General features: G+C 42.6%; 2 protein-coding genes across 8 annotated transcripts in view; both read right to left on the bottom strand.

Moving 5' to 3' along the window:
* Positions 1–6,029, bottom strand: part of CERS5 (ceramide synthase 5) — a 30,015-nt gene extending 23,986 nt beyond the window's left edge. The window contains exon 1 of one of the 3 annotated variants that reach the window (XM_059185395.1): positions 5,630–6,029. In XM_059185395.1, coding sequence (XP_059041378.1) covers positions 5,630–6,006 — 377 coding nt within the window. In that variant the 5' untranslated portion in view covers positions 6,007–6,029. The remainder of the gene's footprint in view (positions 1–5,629) is intronic. The other 2 variants (XM_059185394.1, XM_059185396.1) reach the window with 2 other exon arrangements.
* Positions 6,030–9,333: 3,304 nt separating this feature from the next.
* LIMA1 (LIM domain and actin binding 1) overlaps positions 9,334–21,390 on the bottom strand; it is a 92,788-nt gene continuing 80,731 nt past the window's right edge. For 3 of the 5 annotated variants that reach the window (XM_059185377.1, XM_059185378.1, XM_059185382.1), the window contains 3 exons: positions 20,978–21,090; positions 14,005–14,138; positions 9,334–11,617 (listed from right to left, as the gene is read on the bottom strand). In XM_059185377.1, the coding sequence (XP_059041360.1) occupies positions 10,612–11,617; positions 14,005–14,138; positions 20,978–21,090 (1,253 nt within the window). In that variant the 3' untranslated portion in view covers positions 9,334–10,611. The remainder of the gene's footprint in view (positions 11,618–14,004; positions 14,139–20,977; positions 21,091–21,390) is intronic. The other 2 variants (XM_059185380.1, XM_059185381.1) reach the window with 1 other exon arrangement.

The following is a 21,390-nucleotide window of genomic DNA, read 5'->3' as shown; positions in this document are numbered from 1 at the left end:
TTTTAAATTTTCTAACAGCCACATTCAGAAAGGGAAAAAAGAAACAAATAAAATTAATTGATATTATGCTTCGTTTAACCTGATATATCCAAAATGCTATCACATCAATATATAATCAATGTTAAAATTTGAGATATATTACATTCTTTTTTTTTCCTGCACAGTCTTCAAAATCTGATGTGTATTTTACACTTAGCCACACATCTAACTAACACATCACATTTGGACTAGTCACATTCGAAATCCACAAAAGCTAGTGGCTACTGTACTAAACAGCACAGTTTCAGATAATTCAGAGAGAATTCCTCACATCTAGGAAAATTGTTTTTGTTTCTAGGAAAACTGATTTCAAAATTTTTTGTTGTTGTTTAACTCCTTTTGTAGTAACATTTCTTTTTTTTTTTTTTTAAAGATTTTATTTATTTATTGAGAGAGAGAGAAAAAAGAGAGGCGAGAGGTCAGCAAGAGAAGCAGACTCCCTGCCTAGCAGGGAGTCCAAAGTGGGACTCAATCCCCGAACTCAAGGATCATGATCCGAGCTGAAGGTAGTCACTTAACCAACTGAGCCACCCAGGTGCCCTGCAGTAACATTTCAATTAACTTCCCCGAAGATTAAGGTGTGAGTTCAAGCACAGTGTCCAAAACTCAGTGAAGAGCAGGTTTCATCTGCCTAAAAATACCTCTGGAGAGGAAGCCAAAAAGAGGTATATCTCCCTTTCCACTCTGTAAGAAGGGTGCAGATTTCATTTGCTTGCCTGTTCTTCATTAATTTCTTCTTAACCCATCTAGGGTTAGTTTTCTGAATCAGGAAGTGGTTAAAGCAAATCTGATGTTTCTTTTCTGTGATGAATATATTGTCTCTAAGGATAAATCAGGAACCTGACCTCTAGCATTCCAGTATTCAGAGATTTCTGCAGAGTCTTAACACCCACTGCACACAAAGTGTTGGGGAAAGTAGCTTCCCCAGAGAGAGGATGGACACATAAGGCTTCTGACCGTCAGGAGCTTATTAAGAAGTGAATTCTTGGGGCGCCTAGGTGGCTCAGTGGGTTAAGCCGCTGCCTTCGGCTCGGGTCATGATCTCAGGGTCCTGGGATCGAGTTCCGCATCGGGCTCTCTGCTCAGCGGGGAGCCTGCTTCCTCCTCTCTCTCTCTGCCTGCCTCTCTACCTACTTGTGATCTCTCTCTGTCAAATAAATAAATAAAATCTTTAAAAAAAAATGTTAAAAAAAAAAAAAAAGAAGTGAATTCTTAGATAAGGGCAGGACCATGTGACTGACCTTTCCAATCTTGCTCTGCTGGATCTGCAAATCTGATTGGATTCTGTGATTTACAACCCAATAACGCCCAAAAGAATACTTTTAGGGATGCAATGAAAGGGGCAGTCTCCCTTACAGCCTAGTCAGCAGCTTTGTGCATTTTTCCCAAAGCCTCTCTACCCTGTCTGAAGGACCCACTAATACTGGGTCACAATGCTGTGACCCGACATGGATCTGGGAGGAGGGCAGCAGGCCTATCAGGGAGAAGAAAAAAAAGTTCTACCTCCACTTAGCGGAAGTGGGGGAAAACAAGAAAGGCAGTATGTAGCGGAGGTAGCAAGGCTTACAAGAGGAAGATGAAATGAGTGGTTGAGAAACGTGCACCAAAAAAAAAAAAAGTGAGTCACTACTCTTGTTGCCAGTTACATGACAGGCCAGCAAGTGAGTCTGTTCAGTCTCCTGTGACAGAGAATGGTATTGAGAAGGCTCTTTACACACCCCAGTGAGGTTGCTTTGAAAGTAACAAGAGAGAAGAGGGGACTGGAATAATGAATGAGCAGCATGGATAGCTTTCATCTATCTCCTGCATAATTCACAAAATAATTTTCTTCTGGCAACACAAAGCTCCTATTGCAATACCATATTCAAAATAAATGAGACTATATAGCTCTGATGGGTGTCAATATTAAGTCTCAAGTTCCTGCTTAATCCCAAGAAACAAGTGCTCAAGTGACTAGGTATTAAGTTTCAAACAATTTTATCATGAACTTAGTAGGAAGTTTTAAAAAACACATGGAAGGGACACCTGGGTGGCTCAGTTGGTTGAGCAGCTGCCTTCGGCTCAGGTCATGATCCCAGCGTCCTGGGATCGAGTCCCACATCGGGCTCCTTGCTCAGCAGGGAGCCTGCTTCTCCCTCTGCCTCTGCCTGCCATTCTGTCTGCCTGTGCTCGATCTCTCCCCCTCTCTCTCTCTGATAAATAAATAAAATCTTTTGAAAAGAAAAAAAAAAAAAAACACATGGAAGAGTTTCTTATCCCGGTTTTGATAGAGTACAGGGTAGCATGAATATGTGTATGGGGAGGGGAGAAAGAAAAATGTGTAGAAAGGTGCACAACATATATGTATAGTATGATGAAATTTAACCAGAAACAAAGGAATTTTAGTTTTGCCTCTCTCAGCTAAGCCAAACATCTATTTCAGGTTGAAGATCTAGATTCTGGTCACTCCTCTGGGCATCTGTGTAGATGATGATAGACCCTTCTCAAACATTCAATAAATATTTACTGACCACATGCTATTCTTGAGGCATTTTGCAAGGTGCAGCCCACCAGAATACAACCACTCACTAGAGGCCCACAAAGGAAAACCTCCATTTTTTGGTAGGTAATAATATCCTACCTGCAGTTCTTCAGCAAAATAGCTAGATACAAACACTTCACTTATTATGGTCAGGCACCTTTTCAAGTCATCCCTTTCAGATATAGTTCTCCAGGGAATGTGAGAACTTAAAAAAAAAAAAAAAAATGCTCAGTGTAGTTGATGAAAAGGATGAGAAAGTAAGACCAAACTGTAAATGCTATGTTTATTCTTTGGGAGATTTTTTTAAAAAGTTTATTTATCTTTTAATACTTTCAACACCCAACTTGGGGGCTTGAACGCACCACCCCGAGATTAAGAGTCACATATTCTCCTTAATGAGCCAACCAAGCGCCCCAATTCTTGGGGAGATTCTTTTTTTTTTTTTTTTTTTAAGATTTTTATTTCTTTGTCAGAGGGACAGAGAAAGAGCACAGGCAGAGGGAGAAGCAGGCTCCTCACCAAACAAGGAGCCTGACATGGGACTAGATCTAGGACCCTGGGATCATGATCTGAGCCAAAGCCACTTAACTAACTGAGCCACCCAGGTGTCCCTCTTTGGGAAATTCTTAAAACAGCACAAATAGTAATATTTTATCCAAGGGCATAGTGTAAGACTCATTAAAATATGCAGAACAATTTGGAAAAAAAAAAAAAGTCTTCAAGTCAAATACATTATATTAAATAACCAAGAATAAGATGAGCATGGGTTTGTTCTCCAAATCTTAGAATATTGGAAAAGGGGGATTAAACCTTGAGGCTTAGGAAAATGATCTGGATCTTAGTTCCCCAGTATGAAACCTCTGAAAAGCTGCGGGATATTTCTAAGGCTTAGCTTACTATCTATAAAAAAAAAAAAAAAAAAAAGGCTGGAGTTTTAGCTCTTACAGTCTATGACTACTACATGAATCACTTCTAGAAACCGACTTGAGAAATGAGAAAACCTAGGAAAGACAATTAACTGTACCAATATTTCTAATACATCTGTTACTATACTCCAAGAGTGGATTCTACTACTTTTATGGAAGGCCAGTGTAGCAAGAGAGGAACTGATAATCCTGCAGTCAATTCTACTGCTTAGTAGGTTTTATAAAAAGAAACAAAATAGCAAGACTGCTTCTAGGGTTAAACTTTCCTAAAGTCAATCATGGGATGAACAAGATACCTGACCTTACTAGCCAAAGAATATCATACTAGAATGCTTTCAGCTCAGTATCCCCATCCACCCTTACTCCCTGGACACTGGAGCACCATAGAAACATTCAGATAGAATTCCCACAGGTAAAGGATCCTTTCCAGCGGCTCTGCCAGGAGATATATAAGTCTTCACAGGCGTCTGAGGGAACTCTTTGGAAATCTGAAGATACACGCAAGTTTATATGAAATGGGTATTTATAAGCAACAAGCTATTTCCTCTTACCACTGACATGACGAAATTTCCATGTTGGCATATATAAAAAGCAGAGGATCTCTTCCTAGGACAATTAAATTTTTTCTGTCCTGAATTGTGTATTTTCCTTTTTAGTCATTACATTCTTTCTCTTTTTTCAGCCCTCATACACAGTTGCCAAGGTGGAGAGTATTTGGAACTAGATTATTCCTAAAAGGGATAAGTGGTTTTTGCCTCTACACCAGGAATATTTAATACAATGACTATACTTTTAAAATGGCAACAATAAGTTCCCAAGGTCCCAGTAAAAGCATTTAGATCTTTCAGTTTCATTTGCTTCAGTTAAAAGCATCTTCATTTTTGTACGTGAATGTCTGACAGAGTGCTTTGATAACAATACACAAACACTATGAATAAATGGATGAATGGCAAGCTAGCTACATATAAAAAATATCAAAGATTAGATAGTAGGCAGTTTTGAAAAGTAATCCAAAACACATAACATTAATTTTTCAGAGAGTAAAAGAGCATTTGCAATATACTTCTATCCTAGAAAGAGCATTTCTGCTCTGCTTAAGGGCCAAATGAACAAGAGATGTCAAAAATGCCATCTTCATTACCTGAGACCTATGCGGAAAGAAGTCTCCTTTCCTGGAGTCTGAATAGGTTTGATCAAAATCACCCACAGCTGTAAGTCCACATTATAAAACCTAATCAAGTCCTCTGTGAACATTGTATCTTAGCAGATACTAATCACTCAGTCAAAGAAAAGTGAAATCACTTTTACCAAGAACACAAGGTCAGGAAAAGATGCTGTGATTGTGCTAAACTCAGAAGCTGCCTCAATACAGGTGTCCTCTTTTAAGCCCTCCGGCTCTCATCCTTTCAAAATGACCACTCCTCCTTCCATCTCAGGCCTCCAAGGCTTGTTCTGCAACTAACCTGACACCTTTCCATACGTTGGAAGCCTCAGGCTCCACCACGCCTTATCCCTACCAGATTTCTACTCTCTTGCGGTATCGGGCAGCATTTTGGGGGGAGGGGGGAGTGAGAATATATACATATAATTTTTTTCTCTCTGTCTCACACACATGTCCATGAACGGACAGACCAAGGCTTGGGGCCTAACTCTGTTCCCCTCAACTCTCAAGAGTCCAACCTTGCTCTTGGAAGGGCTGGCTCTGCGTTAACCCTTGAGCTTCCACACCCCAACTAGTGCTGGTTCCCGTGGCCCTTTCCTTTTTCTCGCTTCGGCTGTTCGGGCTTTCGGCCGCACAACCTGCTTCCCGTCAGTAGAATTCTTGGATGCTGGGAGCAGGCCTAGAAGACCCCCCAGGCGACCTCCGGGATCGGAGATGGAGAGGCCCCAGCGTCCCTCCACCGACTCCGGCTCTTTGACTGTCCACACTCCAAACTCGGTCTTTACCTAGGCTCTGCGACCACCTCCGTCACCCTCCGAGCATCCCGCGCGGCGGCCCAGGCTTTCCCAGCCCCTGCTTCCGGGCTTTCCCCGCACTGATGCTTCCGGTGCTCGGCCTCTCCCCCGAGCCGGCCCCACCGGCCCGCACCGCGGCCCCCGCCCCGGCCCCGGCCCTCCGCGCCGCTCGCTCGCGGACTCTCACCGCTCGAAGAGCAGCCGCACGGAGAATATGCCCGCCGCCACTGGGAATGCCGAGAAGATGTGCCGCGCGCGCGGGTAGCCGTAGCCGTCGCCCGGCCCCTCAAGGTCGGCCCAGCTCACGTTCTGAGGCAGCCAGAAGCGTTCGCTCCACAGCCAGCCCCACAGCAGGCCCAGGGCTCCAGCCGCCGCTGTCGCCATCTTCCGCCCGCCCCGCGGCCGCCGCCGCCACAGCCTCAGCTGCAGCTTCAGCCAACGGAACCCGCGAGGAGGCGGCCCCGGGGCGGGGCCCGACTGGCAGCCACCCCGTTCCGGCCCCTTCTCGTCCCCGGCAAGTCTCAGCCCGCCTCCTCCGTGGGGCAGGGCCTCTTCACCGCCCATCTCGGCTCCACACCCACCCACCTCCCTGACTGCGGCCCCCGGGGCCGCCTCTCCCTAGGACCCCGCCTCCGGCCTGGCCACGCCTCACTTCCCCGCCCCGCCTCCATCCCGTCCCGCGGGCCTTGAGCTCTGCCCCCGCCCATTTTTGCCAAGGATTTCGGCCACTCTTCCCCTTCTTCACTGTCCTCCAGCCATGGCCACACCCCTATTTCAGGCCTAGCTCCCTGAAGGGGACGCTCCTTCGTCTCCGCCCAGGCGTTCCAAAGGCTGTTCCCGCTTCGAGGCAGCCCGTACCTACATCTCTGCCCCCAGCCCCAATCACTGGGGCCTATCTCTTCTCAGGTCCGCCTAAACTCTGCCCACCTGTAGCGTTTTGTGCTCCCAACTTTTTACCTTCCTTCGTGTCTTTCCATGATCTCAATTCCCTTTCCCTGTTTTATCTCTTAAAATGGACTTTTGAAAATCCTTTTATTTTTCTCATGGGTAAAAGGAAATTGAAGATATCCAAAGGATATTATCCAAAGAATAATACAAAGGAAAAAAAAATAAATGATGGCCAATATTTAAGGAGAGTCACTGTGCCAGGTACTGAACATTTTACACCAGTTATTTAACGCTATCATCCCATGAAGTATTTACTATTTTACCGATGGGTAAATTGAGGTCCAGAGGGGTTAAGCAGCTTTCCCAAGGTTAGATAGAATCGTGTAGACCTGGGCTTCCCATCTAGAGAGTTTTTAGACTCTGGAACCCTGAGCCCTTGTCTTACAACCCTTCTTAATATTAGGTTTGCGCATTAAATATTTAACTCTTTTGTGGATCCACATAAACAAGAAGGGGAGCCATAAACAAGAAAACTTCAAAAAGCTAAAATTCAAAATTGTCCCTCAACTGCTGGAGATTCCTGAACCCTGAGTGCAGTCTGTTTAAACCCTAAACCCAGCTGTTAGGTTAATTACCACAGGCTAACTAGAATGATCTGAAAAGAAGATTAAAAGAACTGAATCTCTACCTCTTGTTCAAGGACAGATAAAGTAACTTTGTAACTAGTAAGGCAGGCTTACACCAGAAGCTAAGAGTTTCAGGGGAGAGGAAGAAAGTGGCGGGAGGGTAAGGGAACCATCCTAAAGTTGACTAGGTTTGCTTTAGCTCAGTGGTTCTCAAACTTGAGGTACCACAGCTTGGATCTTAGCTTGTCTCATCTCTCACATGGAGAGTTTGCTAAAAGTTTTCTGGACCCCATCCATAGAAATTCTGATTCAGGAGGTGAGTCAGGGTGGGGCCTATGATTTATATTTCTCATTTCTAATAAACTCATAGGCAATGCCACTGCAGCTGGTCTGAGAACCACTGCCTAGAGCCATTTTTGTTTCAACGCAGCAATAGTTTACTGGTAATTACCCTCTATTCAAGGTACATTTTAAAAAGGTAAACTTGGGGCACCTGGGTGGCTCAGTGGGTTAAGCGTCTGCCTTTGACTCAGGTTGTGATCCCAGGGTCCTGGGATGGAGCCCCACATCAGGCTCCCTGTTCTGCAGGAGGCCTGCTTCACCCTCTCCCTCTGCCTGCTGTTTCCCCTGCTTGTGCACACTCTTGTCAAATAAATAAATCTTAAAATAAAATAGTAAACTCTCCTTGATCCCATGGGATTTCAAATCAGAGTCCCAAGGAACAAAGAACATACTAACTTGGCATGCAGGAACTAGCACACAGTAATCTTGGTCTCAAGGTCTATCCCCCCAAAACCACATTTGTACCATTTCTCAACCTCTTGGCTGTTAGAAAATATATAGTTGACGAAATATGTAATGAGAGCAAACTTTGTACAGCTTTCACGTTCAGCAGTGATCCAACGAGCAAGCTAGTGGAAGGAATTAAGTTGGCCCTATAGTAGTCATGAAGAGTCTCCTTAACTATCTCAGGTCCCAAGCTGGCCCCTTTACTTGCTTCACCAAGAGAAAAGCACATCATCGGGGTGCCTGGATGGCTCAGTGGGTTAAAGCCTCTGCTTTCGGCTCAGGTCATGATCTCGGGGTCCTAGGATCGAGCCCCACATCGGGCTCTCTGCTGGGTGGAGAGCCTGCTTTCTCCTCTCTCTCTGCCTACTTCTGATCTGTCTGTCAAATAAATAAATAAAATCTTAAAAAACATATTAAAAAAAAGAACAGCCTTTTATTATATTGTTATGGAGCTAATCCTTGTTTCTACTCTCTGTACCTATGTCTATCTTAGCCCTTGAAAGACAAAGAAAATGGTTCTTCTAAAATTAATCTCAGTCCCTGCATATCTGATTTACGGTGACATATTCAGCTAATACCCATAGGTGCTGGCCATAGACACATAGACTTTTTTGTATAAAATCAGTAGATTCGTTGAGTACTATGTGGATGGGCTGGAGTATCAGTGAGTCACACAGTAAACGTAGCTAAAATCAAGCCAGGGTTTGATATTTTATGGATGTCATCCTGGATTAAATGTTGAGTAAACAGGGCTTCCTAAATGACTTCAGCCTGTGATGGGGTCAAGAGCAGAAAATAGAACCTTGCCATCCATTTGGAAGACCAGGCAAGACCCTGGACCATGCAGTAAGTGACCATGGAAAAATGTCACAGATGACTCAAAAAGCATGCCCAAGATAATTCACACTCCCATACTTCCATTAAAAAAAAAAAAAAAAAAAAAAGTGTTGGGTGGCCCAGTCAGTTAAGTGTCTGCCTTCAGCTCAGGTCATGATCCCCGGGTCATGGAATCAAGCCCCACATTGAGCTCCCTGCTCAGTGGGGAGTCTGCTCCCCCTGTTTGTGCTCTCTCTCTTTCAAATGAATAAATAAATGATACTAAAAAAAAAAAAAAAAAAAGTGCTTTAACTATTGGGGCAGTTGCCTCTAGTGGAAAGGAAATCAAACAACTAACTATTCCTCTGCCCAGAGTGGAAAACACAGATATCTTCAAGGAGAGGCCTTTGGAAATTCCCTTTAGCATGTTAGGCATAATTGCAAGGTGAATTGTTAAATGTTGAGTACAATGAATAATAAAAAACCACTAACCGATTTTGAATGCCTAAAACAAACAGCTCATTTTGAATGTACACACGAATTTTCTTGACAAGTTGCCCTCAATTTTTAAGAAAAATTTGTCCTTTAGAGCAGATGAGCACCCATGATCGACCCAACACCACCACCTAGCGGTGAGATATACTCATAACACTTATCTTCACTTAAAATGCACCAGACCCATTTGCTTTTTCTTTCCAAACCACTCAAGTAAAAGGAGGTCCTGGGAGACTGTCACAACGTAAAATAAAAATTGGAAAAGAACACTGAAAAGTTCAAATGTAAATTAAAAGCTTTATTGAATAAAAATGTTTCAGACTAAGCAAGACTGTAAGAAAGCAGAATATTTTACATCTCTAAAAAATATTAGAGCTAAATCTCTAAAAAGGGAGTACAAAGAAAAGTCTGTAGCTTAAAATACCTCTCTCCCCCACATAGATTTCGAATATCAATTATGTACAACAGATGTACTCGTTTATAATGGTCTGAAACTTAACTACTAGAAAACCATCTTCCCGAAAAAGGCCTATAGTTGGTTTAATTGCACCCTGGAAATACTGTTTGCCATAAAAATCAATACATTTCAGAGCTGGTAAATATTAAAATAAAAACTAGTGTCCCAGAAAGGGGATATAAGAAGTGGAATATCAGGTCTGGAAGTCTGGGCTCAAGCGGTTTAAGGCAGTTTTTTCTGTTATTTCCTTTAAACTCCTCACTTTTGCTTTAACATGCAACATGGCAAACAACAATACAAAAGATCTTATAAAAATATTGCAGCTTTCAGTATATTAGGAGCTGCATAGAGACTACCAAAGAAGAAAGCAATCATTTGGGGTCTAGTCAAACTTCCCTGGCAAATACCAGAGCTTATAGGAGAGACAGTGGATCTCCCCAAGCACCAAATGTGCTCAAGTGCCCCCAAAGAATGGTGGTGTTATATCTCAAGAATCCAGTTCAGGATATTATTTAGAGAAAAGGATGCATAGCAATAAATCCCCCGTATCTATCAAAGTAAGAAAATTAACCTAAAAAATGTTTTAAAGATTAAATATTGGATCTCTTAACAGACGAATACTAAATAATTAAATTGGTACTCATTTAAAAATATACAAACTGTGCCCTTTATACTAAAGTGCATTCAGTCATAATGTTTAGGTCTCTAAACCCCTTCTGTACGTTCCCTAATTCCATAGTTGAATTTTTAGTGTAACAATGTGCTTATAATCATCTATTTTTGTAATGCCTTTTGGGAATACAGTGGAGTCTGGACTTATCAGTTGGCATATTCCGCCCCCCTTACCATAAGACCTTAAAGCACTTATGTATATTCTCATTGCTAAAATAGAGGACTTAAGTAATATTATCTCTAGAACTTAGAATTGGTTCACTTAAGCTGCAGTATGGGATTTTTTTTTTTAAGAACTCTTCCAAAATTACTTGAATATAAATTACAGTTCATGCTAAGATATCTGTGTACGTGCATCACTGTGAGAAAGGGCAGAGGCTCACTAACACGAACACAAATTTAAGGCCCAGCACCACTTGTGGTCTGTCATTCCTCATCCTCATCCTCATCATAGTACCGATTTCTCTTTATCTGTTCCTCCACAGACAGCTCTTGAACTACTTCTTCCTCCCAGAATCCCACATCCTGGGATTTCTGACTTGGGGTAGTGAATTCCTTCGGGGAGGTATCATCTGCAAAGCTGGACCAATTTGTAGACTTGGGTTCTAGCGGAGACTGCTGCTTGAGGCCTCCTTCATCTTCATCTAAGTTTGCACCATTTTCTGTAAGATTCTCACTCCCCATCTCAAAACTATGATCTTCCTTACTTCTTCCCCCCATCTCCCCTCCTCTAGATTCCTGGTTTTGCCAGGTTGTTTTTCCCACACTACCATTCTTCTCAGAGGTATGGGCATTTTCCACTTGTTTCCTTTCTGCTGTCGCTCCTCCTATCAGCTCCTCACTCTGCTCTGACATGCTCCAGCCTTTCCTTATAGGTGGGGACAAGATTTTTGGGCTCTTGACTGAAGTGGTTCGAAACGAAGCTGCTACAGTGAATGGGCGGCTTCTTTCTTTCAGTGAAGAAGATCGTCTTAGCTTCTTCAGATCCAGATCGACATCCTCAGGAGCGTCAGGCTTGCTGATTTCATCCTCAGGAGGCCATTTGGGCTTGGATACTTTGATCCCTTCCTCCAAGATACTTCCTGAACTACCAAGTTCAGTGGGAGGCGGCCAGGCAATCTTTAGCTTCTTGGTTTCTGCTGGCTTGTCTTCTTTCTCTGGCTGAGAGGAGGCCTTGGCTTCCATGGTTGCTGTCAGCACACCCACCTTAGCAATGGGGGCATCTTCTACCCCTGGGCTCTGAGGGGTCTCGCCTGCATTTGGAAGCTGGGCAGGTCTCTCCAAAACCCCTTCATTTTCATTTTTGCTTGCCCACAGATCCTTGTGTGGTCTGTGCCCAAAGCCTTCATCGTAGTTGCCTTTAGCTTTAAAGAGCTGATTGAAGTGAGGCTTGCAGTAGATTCTCCCGTGTAAAGATGCATAAGTTCCTAGACTGTTGTTAAAAGAAAAAGAGCATAAAGTTAATAGACCTGTATACTCTTATTTATACTAGCAGGCTGAAATCTGGCAACTGCAGTATTTTCAGAAGATGCTAATATCTTAGAAAATATCTTTAAAAGGACATTGATCAGGGCGCCTGGGTGGCTTGGTGCGTTGGGCCCCTGCCTTCGGCTCAGGTCGTGATCCCGGGGTCCTGAGATCGGGTCCCACATCGGACTCTCTGCTTGGTGGGGTGCCTGCTTCCTCCTCTCGGCCTGCCTCTCTGCCTACTTGTGATCTCTGTCTGTCAAATAAATAAATAAAATCTTTAAAAAAAAAGGACATTGACCACCTAGAATTCTTTACCCACTCCCTTTCAAGCCCATGTGTTTTACTATCCTTATAAAAACATGCTCATTTCTAGGCCTGAACTTTCACAAGACATTCTTTCATGTGGTATATCTTCCTATTTTCAAATGGCTTCACTCCCCTCTGTGAAAACTGTCAAAAAACATTATTTATTCCAAGAAGTCTTCCCTAGATAAGCCCACCTGTCTCTGACCACTCACAGATTTCCTATTTATAATCTGTAACTACTTACAATGATATCCCTTTGTACAAAGTTGGATCATTTTCCTCGTTCCCCTTTTGTGTTATAATTTAAAAGGACATCTCTACAGGAGTAGGTATAATGCCCTGCAAATGGTCTGTTCTCACTAGATGCTAGTGCCTGGATATGGTGAACAGCAGCCCAGTGAGCAGCAGCCAGGAAGGAAATCTACTCTAATATCAGCACTGGACAGGCCTTTAGAAGATTTGGTGTCTCTCGCAGGGCAACACATTTTAAAGGAGATATAAAAATAATAGCATTTCCACAGAAGAGATTAAAAATTCAGAAACAGAAAAATATGCTTTGGGGACACCTGGGTGGCTCAGTGGGTTAAGCCTCTGCCTTCGGCTCAGGTCATGATCTCAGGATTCTGGGGTCGAGCCCCATATCGGGCTCTCTGCTCAGCGGGGAGCCTGCTTCCCCCTCTTTCTCTGTCTACCTGTGATCTCTCTCTCTCTGTCAAATAAATAAATAAATAAAATATTTAAAAAAAAAAAAAAAGAAAGAAAAATATGCTTTGGAGAGAAAAAATACAATACCAGGGGCAGAAAAAGAAACAACGAGAAGAAGTTACAGAGGCACATTTTGGCTCAATAGGAGGGAAAGTTGTGGAGCTAGAGCTATCTTACACTGGAACTAGGTAGCATCTCAGAAGGAATGCTTGCTCTGAAACTAGGTAGTATCTTACAACTAGTTCTAGTACCTAGAACTAGGTAGTATCTTAGAAGGAATGCTTGCTCTGAAAAGAAAGCTGGGGGAAATGGCATCCTAGTTACTTATTTCTCTAAGACTCTCTGATTTAAATGAGTTAATATGGAGTATGTCCCCAATTTGTCACATCTCTCTTTTTTTTTGAAAGATTTTATTTATTTATTTGAGAAAGTGAGCTCGGGCAGGGGTGAGGGGGCAAAGGAGCAGAGGGCAGAGGGACAAGCAGACTCCACGCTGAGCAACTAGCCCGACACGGAGCTCGATCTCACAACTCCGAGATCGTGACCTGAGCTGAAATCAAGATTTGACACCTAACTCACTGAGCCACCAGGCGCCCCAATTTGTAACATTTCTATCCATATCTTGAGTTACATGGAAGAAATTATAATTATTTTCTCAGAAATCAAAGGAAGCAATATATAGAAAAATACATGCTCTTTAAGGTCTATTATTATTGTTATTACCATTTATACAGTTTGGGACATGTAAGGACTTAGACAAGCATACTTTTTTTAAAAAAAGATTTTATTTTAAAAATTTTATTTAAAAATTTAAAAAGATTTTATTTATTTGAGAAAGAGAGAGAGCAAGAGTGGGGTGAGTGACAGGCTCACTCTTGAGCAGGCAAGAAGAAGAAGCAGGCTCTCTGTTGAGCTGGGAGCCTGATATGGAGCACAATCCTGGGATTCCAGGATCATGACCTGAGCCAAAGGCAGACGCTCAACCAACTGAGCCACCCAGGCAAGTATACTCTTAAGATTTCCTAACTTTATGATTCTGTAAGACCAAAGGAGGATATTCTACTAAATTAAGTCACAGGGGGTTTTATCTGCCACCCATAGTATTTAAGCTCCACATAAATCAAACATGTAAATTTAAATATCAATGTACCAAGAAGTTCCAAACATCACTCTCATTTGATATGAAATACTTGTTACTAAATGGTACTTTTTACTTTCTTCAAGGACCTTTAACAGCGTACTCTTGTACAAGAGCTTCTAGTACCAGAGCTCTAAAAGCCAATGACTCCTTCCTGTGGTCCAGCGACACAGAGAGATAGCACACACTAGTTGGCTTACCTAAGTTTGTTGTTGCAGTAGGAACAACGGAAGCAGCTGACATGAAACACCTGCTGGTTGGCCAAGAGACGCTCCATCGGATAGACGGTCTTCTGACATTCCACACAAGTCTCTCTTGCAGGTGTCTGAAACTTCTAGAAGGAAAAGGGTAACGTTAGCACAGGCAGGGATGAGTTAGTTCTTCCTCTGCTGAGATGCGCCCTGGTTTTACTTTGTTAGCTAAGGGCTCCCTTACCTGTCCATTCTCATAGGAACACTAAGCCTGTTACGATTCTATCAGCTGACTCTTTAAGGCCAGGAAGCTCTCCTGCATCCCTTTCCCTGACTGGCTGGCTACCCCACATGTAGCAGCCACTGAGGCAGGACTGCAGAGGAAGGCTTGGACAGGCCACCACATACACACAGAAGTACACACAAAATGGTTCCACGGACAAGAAATTAGGAGAAAATGTCATCACACACAGAAGTTTGTTTGATTCAAGTGCCTGGTAAAAGCAGGACAGACTTTTACAAGAACAAATTCGGAAGGGGATAAATTTAAAGGAGAGGAAAAGCACAGGACTTTGGGAATTGGGAAAAGACAATTTGATAAAGCATCTTTTAGTGTTCTCCACTTATAATCTTGACTTAGCATAATATTTTATCCATTAGGCACAATATTTTTAAGTAAGTCAAAACTGACATGTAAATGTAATTAATTTTAAAGAGACAAACTATTTCATTAGGACTCCGGAAGAAAGCATAGCTCAACAAAGCTATAGGTTCTTTAAAAAAAAAAAAAAAAGCTATAGGTTCTATAATTTTCTCAGAAACCAATGGAGAGGGGCATCTGGCTGGCACAGGTGGGAGAGCATGAGAACTCTTGATCTCCGGGTTGTGAGTTAGAGCCTCATGTTGGGCATGGAGCCTACTTAAAAAACAAGCAAACAAAACCCCCCAAAAAACAATGGAGAAAACTATTGTAATGGGGAGTGAAAGGTTGTAACAGACTGGGAATTCACAAGTCCGTGAAGGGTGGAATAAGAGCAGGGTGAGCACAGCTCTTTCAGCTGGTAATCCCAATCCTAAAGAAAATAAAATAGGTCGTATTATAGCACTGATGAAAGTTAAGAATTCCCAAAAGGCAAGTTTTTACTTAAGAAATGGTTACTGGGCTACTAGAGGCTGAGGGTAAGAAGACCCTCGGTATATGTAAATAACTCTTGACTTGCTCCAGCAGAAACACCTTTCCACCAAATGCAGGAGCAGCTTGCTGTTAAGGTCTCAGGAAGCTCTTACAGGCACCTGGGTGGGAGGTGGGGGAAGGGGGCTGGTGGTGCTCTGCAGCCAAGACCTGCATGGTGGTAAATAATGCAAATTAGTCCCAAGGTCCAGGACTTGAATGGTTAAGACAAGCCAAAAATAAACCAGGTTATGGGCAAGATAGAATTTTCATTTAAAAAAAACCTGAAAATAGTTCCGTAAAAAATTCAGACTGCTGGTTCAGTTGCTACATGATTCACCAGGAGGTAAAGCAAAAAATAGGAATCATTTCCCAAATGGATCCGGACAGGAAACAAAAGTAGAAAATGGGCAAAAAAAAAAAAAAAAAAAAAAAAAAAAAAAGCCATAAAGGGAAATCTCTATAAAAGGGAGTTTAATAGAGTTTAGTGGTAAACTCCCAAATAGCACCAAGGGATTGAAGAACAAAGGAAAATCACTGAATGGAAATGGCTCCTCAACAGCCCCCTTCCATTCCTAAGGTTAGAGCCCTAAAAAGAAAAACTTAAATGTCAAAGACAAGTTCAACTGAGTTTATCAAGCACAAGGGAGGTATTTAAATATGATCAAATATTATTATGACTGAACGCTGTTGGAAGCAATCAGGGCCTTATCTGGAGCTCAGAATTCTTACATGGACACTTCTAACAAGATAGGACTCAGTGGAGATGTCACTGCATAGTTTTAATTAGGTTTTCTCTAAAAAGAACTAGGTCCTTGTCTAGCAAGCAGGAAATACATTAAAATGCAAAATAAAATTTGGGTGTAACAGTACAGTTGACAGCATGGGAGAGACCTGGTGCAGATCACAAGTCACATGATGCAAAAGTCAGAGGCCAAATGTATCTATTTCTCAGATTGAAACTCTTTTTCAGCTCCAGGGCAGTTCCGCATTTTGAGTCCTTGATTTAGGAAGACAGCATTCCTTCTGGGCAGTAAAGACCGAGCAGGAGACAGGAATCTCCCAGGGTCCAAGAGGAGAGGGGTGTCACTGTGCTCACGGGGAATGGAGAGATCTGGAGCCCGCCTTCCATCACACACACACAGAGGACACACTGAAGGAGGGTGCGGCCCCGGGAACAGAAAGGAGAACCTGAGAGAAAGCTGAAAGCTGAGCTCACGTTAGGAGGAAAGTGGAAGGCAGGAGCAGAGATTAGGTACCCGAGGAGCAGGAAGCAGAAGCTGCAAGAGACAAACAGGAACCTTCAGTGAATACACAGCATTGGGGGGGCCCTGGGGCGCTTCACTGCCGCTGAGCTGAAACTCAGGTACAGACTCAGATCCAAGAATAAGACCACATTTTCTTGACTTTTCAAGTAATTCTGCTAATTGGGGGCAAAAGCAGTCTCACTCCTGTCTATCTGAGGCTGGAACCTGGCCCAGCTCAGGAGAGAGAGCTGTTCTGAGCCTTCGCCCACACAAGGAGTGTCTCATTAACCATTCTTTAGTGTCTTACTGCCTCCCACACCTGACCCACAATGGGCCTTCACCCATCGGTGTGAAAAGCCATCCCTCCTTAACATCAAATTAATTGACTGCTAGCCCAAACACCTGACTAACCACAAGCTTCTAACTAACCAGACCTAGCAGAGGCCCATTATTCCTATCTGATTTTTACATAGACCTTTTCCAATATTATTTAATGTTTATATCGCAGCTGCCCAAGGGCTTTCCAGTTTCATAAAGTCAAGAGGATCCCAATCTGGTAATATGCCAAATCAGAGTGGCGGCGTCTGTGCCTTCCCTTTACTTCCTCTGTCCCGGGCTCTCAGCCACTTTTCTGTAATTGCCCCCATGTCTATTCAGACGACAGGAAGCAGAGTCAGTGCCCAAAAATCTCTACCATTATGGTAGGCCTGGCAAATATCCTGCCCATGCCTTCATGGTATGCTCGGACTTGGCACGGCCACATTGAAAACACTGCCAGTATTAGAATTTTAGACATTACTTTTTATCTTTAAAATATATTTTTTCCCTAGGTCAGATGTTTTTCATCTCTCCTCCCTCACTCTTTTTCACGTGTAGAAACGACAGCACTGTTCCTTATCAAAGCTCCCACGGTCAGTAACAGAATTAAAATTAAAACTCAGAACTCTTGATTCACAAACCAATAGAGCATTTTCTAAATTGTCCTGGCATGCTGATTTTCCATATCTAAAGGAAACTCTCTGGGGAGGAGAGCAGATGCTAACCCAAATGAAAATAATCTCCCTCTAGCAGTTTGAACCAAACTATAGTCCTCACTTTGTTTCAAATTCAAATATGTAGATAGTATCTCTGGATGGAAGTAATATTTACATAACTGATGTACATAAACACTGTCATGTCTTTCCCATATGAGGGATCTTATAGGCCCTCTGTTGATCAGCATCTATGCAAAGCTATTTTTCTAATAAATGTGTACGGCTTCCCCTATGTTCTTTCACCCCCTTATGTTATACCTATTTCAGTCTAATGAAAGCTCTAGTTTGGAGATTATAGATACGTTTATATTTATATGTATATGTTATATATATAAACAACATACATATATACAGGGGGAGACCTGGAAAGAGTCAGTGAAGCTAACTAGCCTTTGGACATGGTGAAATCAGAAGAAAATTCTCTATTGATGTCAGGCTTCCATTCCTCAGAACACTACAAAATGCCTTTCATTCCCTCCTTTCCCATCTGTGCAAAATATCTAGGTAATTAAACTGAAATTCTTCATATATAGTAAATGGATGGGCCAGCTCTGTGCAGCCTTAACCCTTCCCCATGGCTTTCCGTGAAACTCTTTTTGACAGCATTTTGGAGATACTCCCGCCTTAAACAGACTACTCTACATGTGGAGGAAAGGTTTGTGTTCTGATAAAGCAAGAATAATGGAGGTAGTAAGAAATGATTCTAGATGTCCTTCCAGCATAATTTTAATGGCTTTGCAAAATAGCATAAAATCTCCTACCCTGTCCATAGAGGAAGGGACAGCCAGCAGGGCACAGACAGGGTGCCAGAGTGTGTCTTCTCATGCAGTCTGCCATGTTTTCTCTCCACATCCTTCAGCAGGATCAGTCAAGGAAGCCTTGGCTCTCCTAGTGAGGGCAAGTGGGTATTCCCAGAGCTGGCCACATCTCCTTAAGCTTCTTCCTCCCTATTCTCCAACTCTGGAAACATTTAGGGGATAACTTCTCTCAGTAGAAGGACTTAAAGCCTATGAGACCTCTGGGTCTCTTGAGTAGAAAGTTCCTGATCTACCTCATAGGGTCCACTGAGCTCTGCTCCCAGACTGTTTTTTTTTTTGTTGTTGTTGTTGTTTGTTTTGTTTTGTTTTGAGAATGAACCTGCAACTTCAATTTCATTAGCACTACATCTCTTCAACTGAGCCATCTAACCAGTGTTCAAAAGACACAAATAAAACTCTTACTTGGAAAGACTAGTATCATTTTATTTTATTTTTTTTACTTTACCAAGCTAAAGTTTGAAACGAATTGAATCTCTACCTCAGATGTCCCATTTTTCAACAAAAGACAGATAGGCACTAAGGAACAGTTTTTCCAGTATGTGTGGGGCCTAGAAATCTATTCTGAGTGAACAAGTTTATTCTGGGCTGTATGTAATTTCCCCAAGTGGAGAAACAACTTCTGTCGCATGGTCTATAGCCGTGAGACCAGTGACGCCAGAAGGTCTTCCTATAAACACTGAAGTGTATATATATATACACACTTGCCTTCAGAATGTAAAGGATAAATGTGAGGAGGAGAAAATAAACTACCCTTAGATAAAAGCGGAGATATGATGGAGTCCCATCTGTAATCATTTGAGCTCTGGACCACAGGCAAACACAGGAGCCAGGCCCATTTACTCCAGTCTTTACATAACGTTCAAAACCTGAAGTGTCTGTCTGGTGAACGTAGGCCTGTCTGCATTCTCCTGCTGAGTGTCTGGGGCCAAAGAACAGGGCTGGGTCTCAGACAGGTGCAGGGGGAGCTTCATCTCCACCTCTCCTCATGCCTCATATGCTAGCGAGGACCTAAGTGAGGTGCTCTCTCATTCAGCACTCAGCAGCTGAGACCCTGGAGTCTGAATCAAGGAGAGACCTCAAAACTCCAACCTAGTACCAAGAGGTCTGACCTAGCAGTTGAGGGAGGGAAACAAACCTAGGTTGAGAATTCACAGATCCTCAAGAACAGATTTTAATTTTTAGACAAGCCATGGAATTTCCCTAAGCCCCCAGTCCATGGCCAAGTCAGATTTACTGGCTTGTTCTTGATCCACAACCACAACTCAAGGACTCACATCTGGGCAGGGTCGCTGTCGGAGAAGAAATTAACCCCTTGGCATTTGCTACTTTGTTGGGCTCCAGTTACTGGACAAAGACAGTGCTGATGACAGCATGAGCTGGACTTTAAGGCTGCCAGAAGTGGGGGTCACGCTGAATACAATGGGCAGCTCAATCACTGTAACTCCATCCTTCCTCCCTTTACCTGCTTTCTCTTGCTACTTTCTTCACCCTCTGTTCTTCAATCTCATGAATCTGCTCATGAATCTCAGCTTCCCATAAAGCTCTCATTTACATTCTCCACTCTGCCCCTTTCCCTTTTTTAACTCACCTTTTCAGTCTCAGATTGTCCCTTTTCTCCTTTTGTTCCAAACTGTCCTCTTCTCTTCCTCCTTTTTGTATACTTGAACTTTCCTCAAGGCACCAGTCATGCCCACAATTGAGAGGTACAAGCACAGCTGATGGGTCCAGGAGGTTGGGGCCTGGGGCCGTTACAAACCATCAACACACCAATTCTACCTACTGTAGCCTTTCTTTGAAATGTCAAAACTTTCTAAACAAAACCAACCTACTTAAGAGAGCACCAGAGGAGAAAGACACTAAAGAAGTATGCCTATGTTTGGTTATTAATCCACGAGGCTAAATTCACACTACATCAGCAAAGCATTTCATTATAACAAGTCAGGTAATGAAGTCTAAAGTAGGTATTGAGTTGTTTTTTGTTAAAATTTTCTTTTATGAGAGTATATATTTATTCATATAAATATATGGGAAAAGACTGTTTTTAAAACAGTGAATAAAAGGTGGCCAGAGATTGAGTGGCCTAGTAAAGTTTTCTTAGGGCATAAAACTTTTATACATTCCTTAACATCTAGTATTATATATCCTAGTATGAATGTTATTGAACGCCCCATTTTATAGCAAATGGGCTGGCCAACCCCCACTGCAACATTCTTTTTTAAAAGAAGCTAACCACCAATCATGTTACAGTCAAGTTCTTCAGACCAAGGGGCCACTCTCTCTAAGCTGACATGCACATCCCCATCCAATGGGCTGATTTAGTTTAACAGATTTCTTGAATTTCCCATTTTGTGGTCTTTTGCCCATTCACAGATTTATGGACTTGGGCATTTTTTCCCTCAAAAAAAAAAAACCATTTTTTTAAAAATAAATAGATCCCACACCATTTTCTTTAACTTTGGGTTTCCCTAAAACTTTCATGAATTTTCCAGTTTTCAAACTGAAGGCTAGTAGTGAACCTCTCCCCTCCTGGCTCAAACATCTGAGCAGAAGAGCAAGATTTCCAGGGTAAGTGACTGGTTTAAGTATGCCCTTATTCGATGTTTTCATCCCCAGGAAAGCAAAAACGGGTTATAATGAACATAATGACATAAGGTGCAACGAGCTTTACTAGTAAATCATGTCTAAAGGCTCCGAGAGAAATAGCCACCATACCTTCACTGCTTTGGGAGGGGAATTTTCAGAGAGGCTGGAGGCTCTGGCATCTGGATTTAGTGGCTTGGGATGGACAGGCTGCTGGACTTCACTCTTGAACTGGGAGTTACCTGCTTGAGTTACAAAAGGAAGACATTTTATAATACCTCAAGGGAAGTCTCAGAAATAATTCCTCCCCAAAACAGAAGTTGGACACCAAAGAGAACTTTTCAATACCAGGAGAACACAGCTCTTCTAATACTAAAAGCTATGCTCTTAAGTTATCAGCTGCGAGGCTTTCTCACCCTTTGCCACACACTGCAGAAATCCAAATCACCTGATCTATAGAACTTTCTGCCCGTGCTCTCCCTCCTACCCTGTCCCTCCCCTCCCACCCTGATTTGTCATTTTTAAAGCCTGTTTTTAGCACATGA

The sequence above is a fragment of the Mustela lutreola genome, chromosome 8 (genome assembly GCF_030435805.1).
Source record: "Mustela lutreola isolate mMusLut2 chromosome 8, mMusLut2.pri, whole genome shotgun sequence".
Classification (NCBI taxonomy): domain Eukaryota; kingdom Metazoa; phylum Chordata; class Mammalia; order Carnivora; family Mustelidae; genus Mustela; species Mustela lutreola.
Note: the sequence above shows the minus strand (reverse complement) of the source record. Positions and strands in the feature narration are given on the sequence as shown.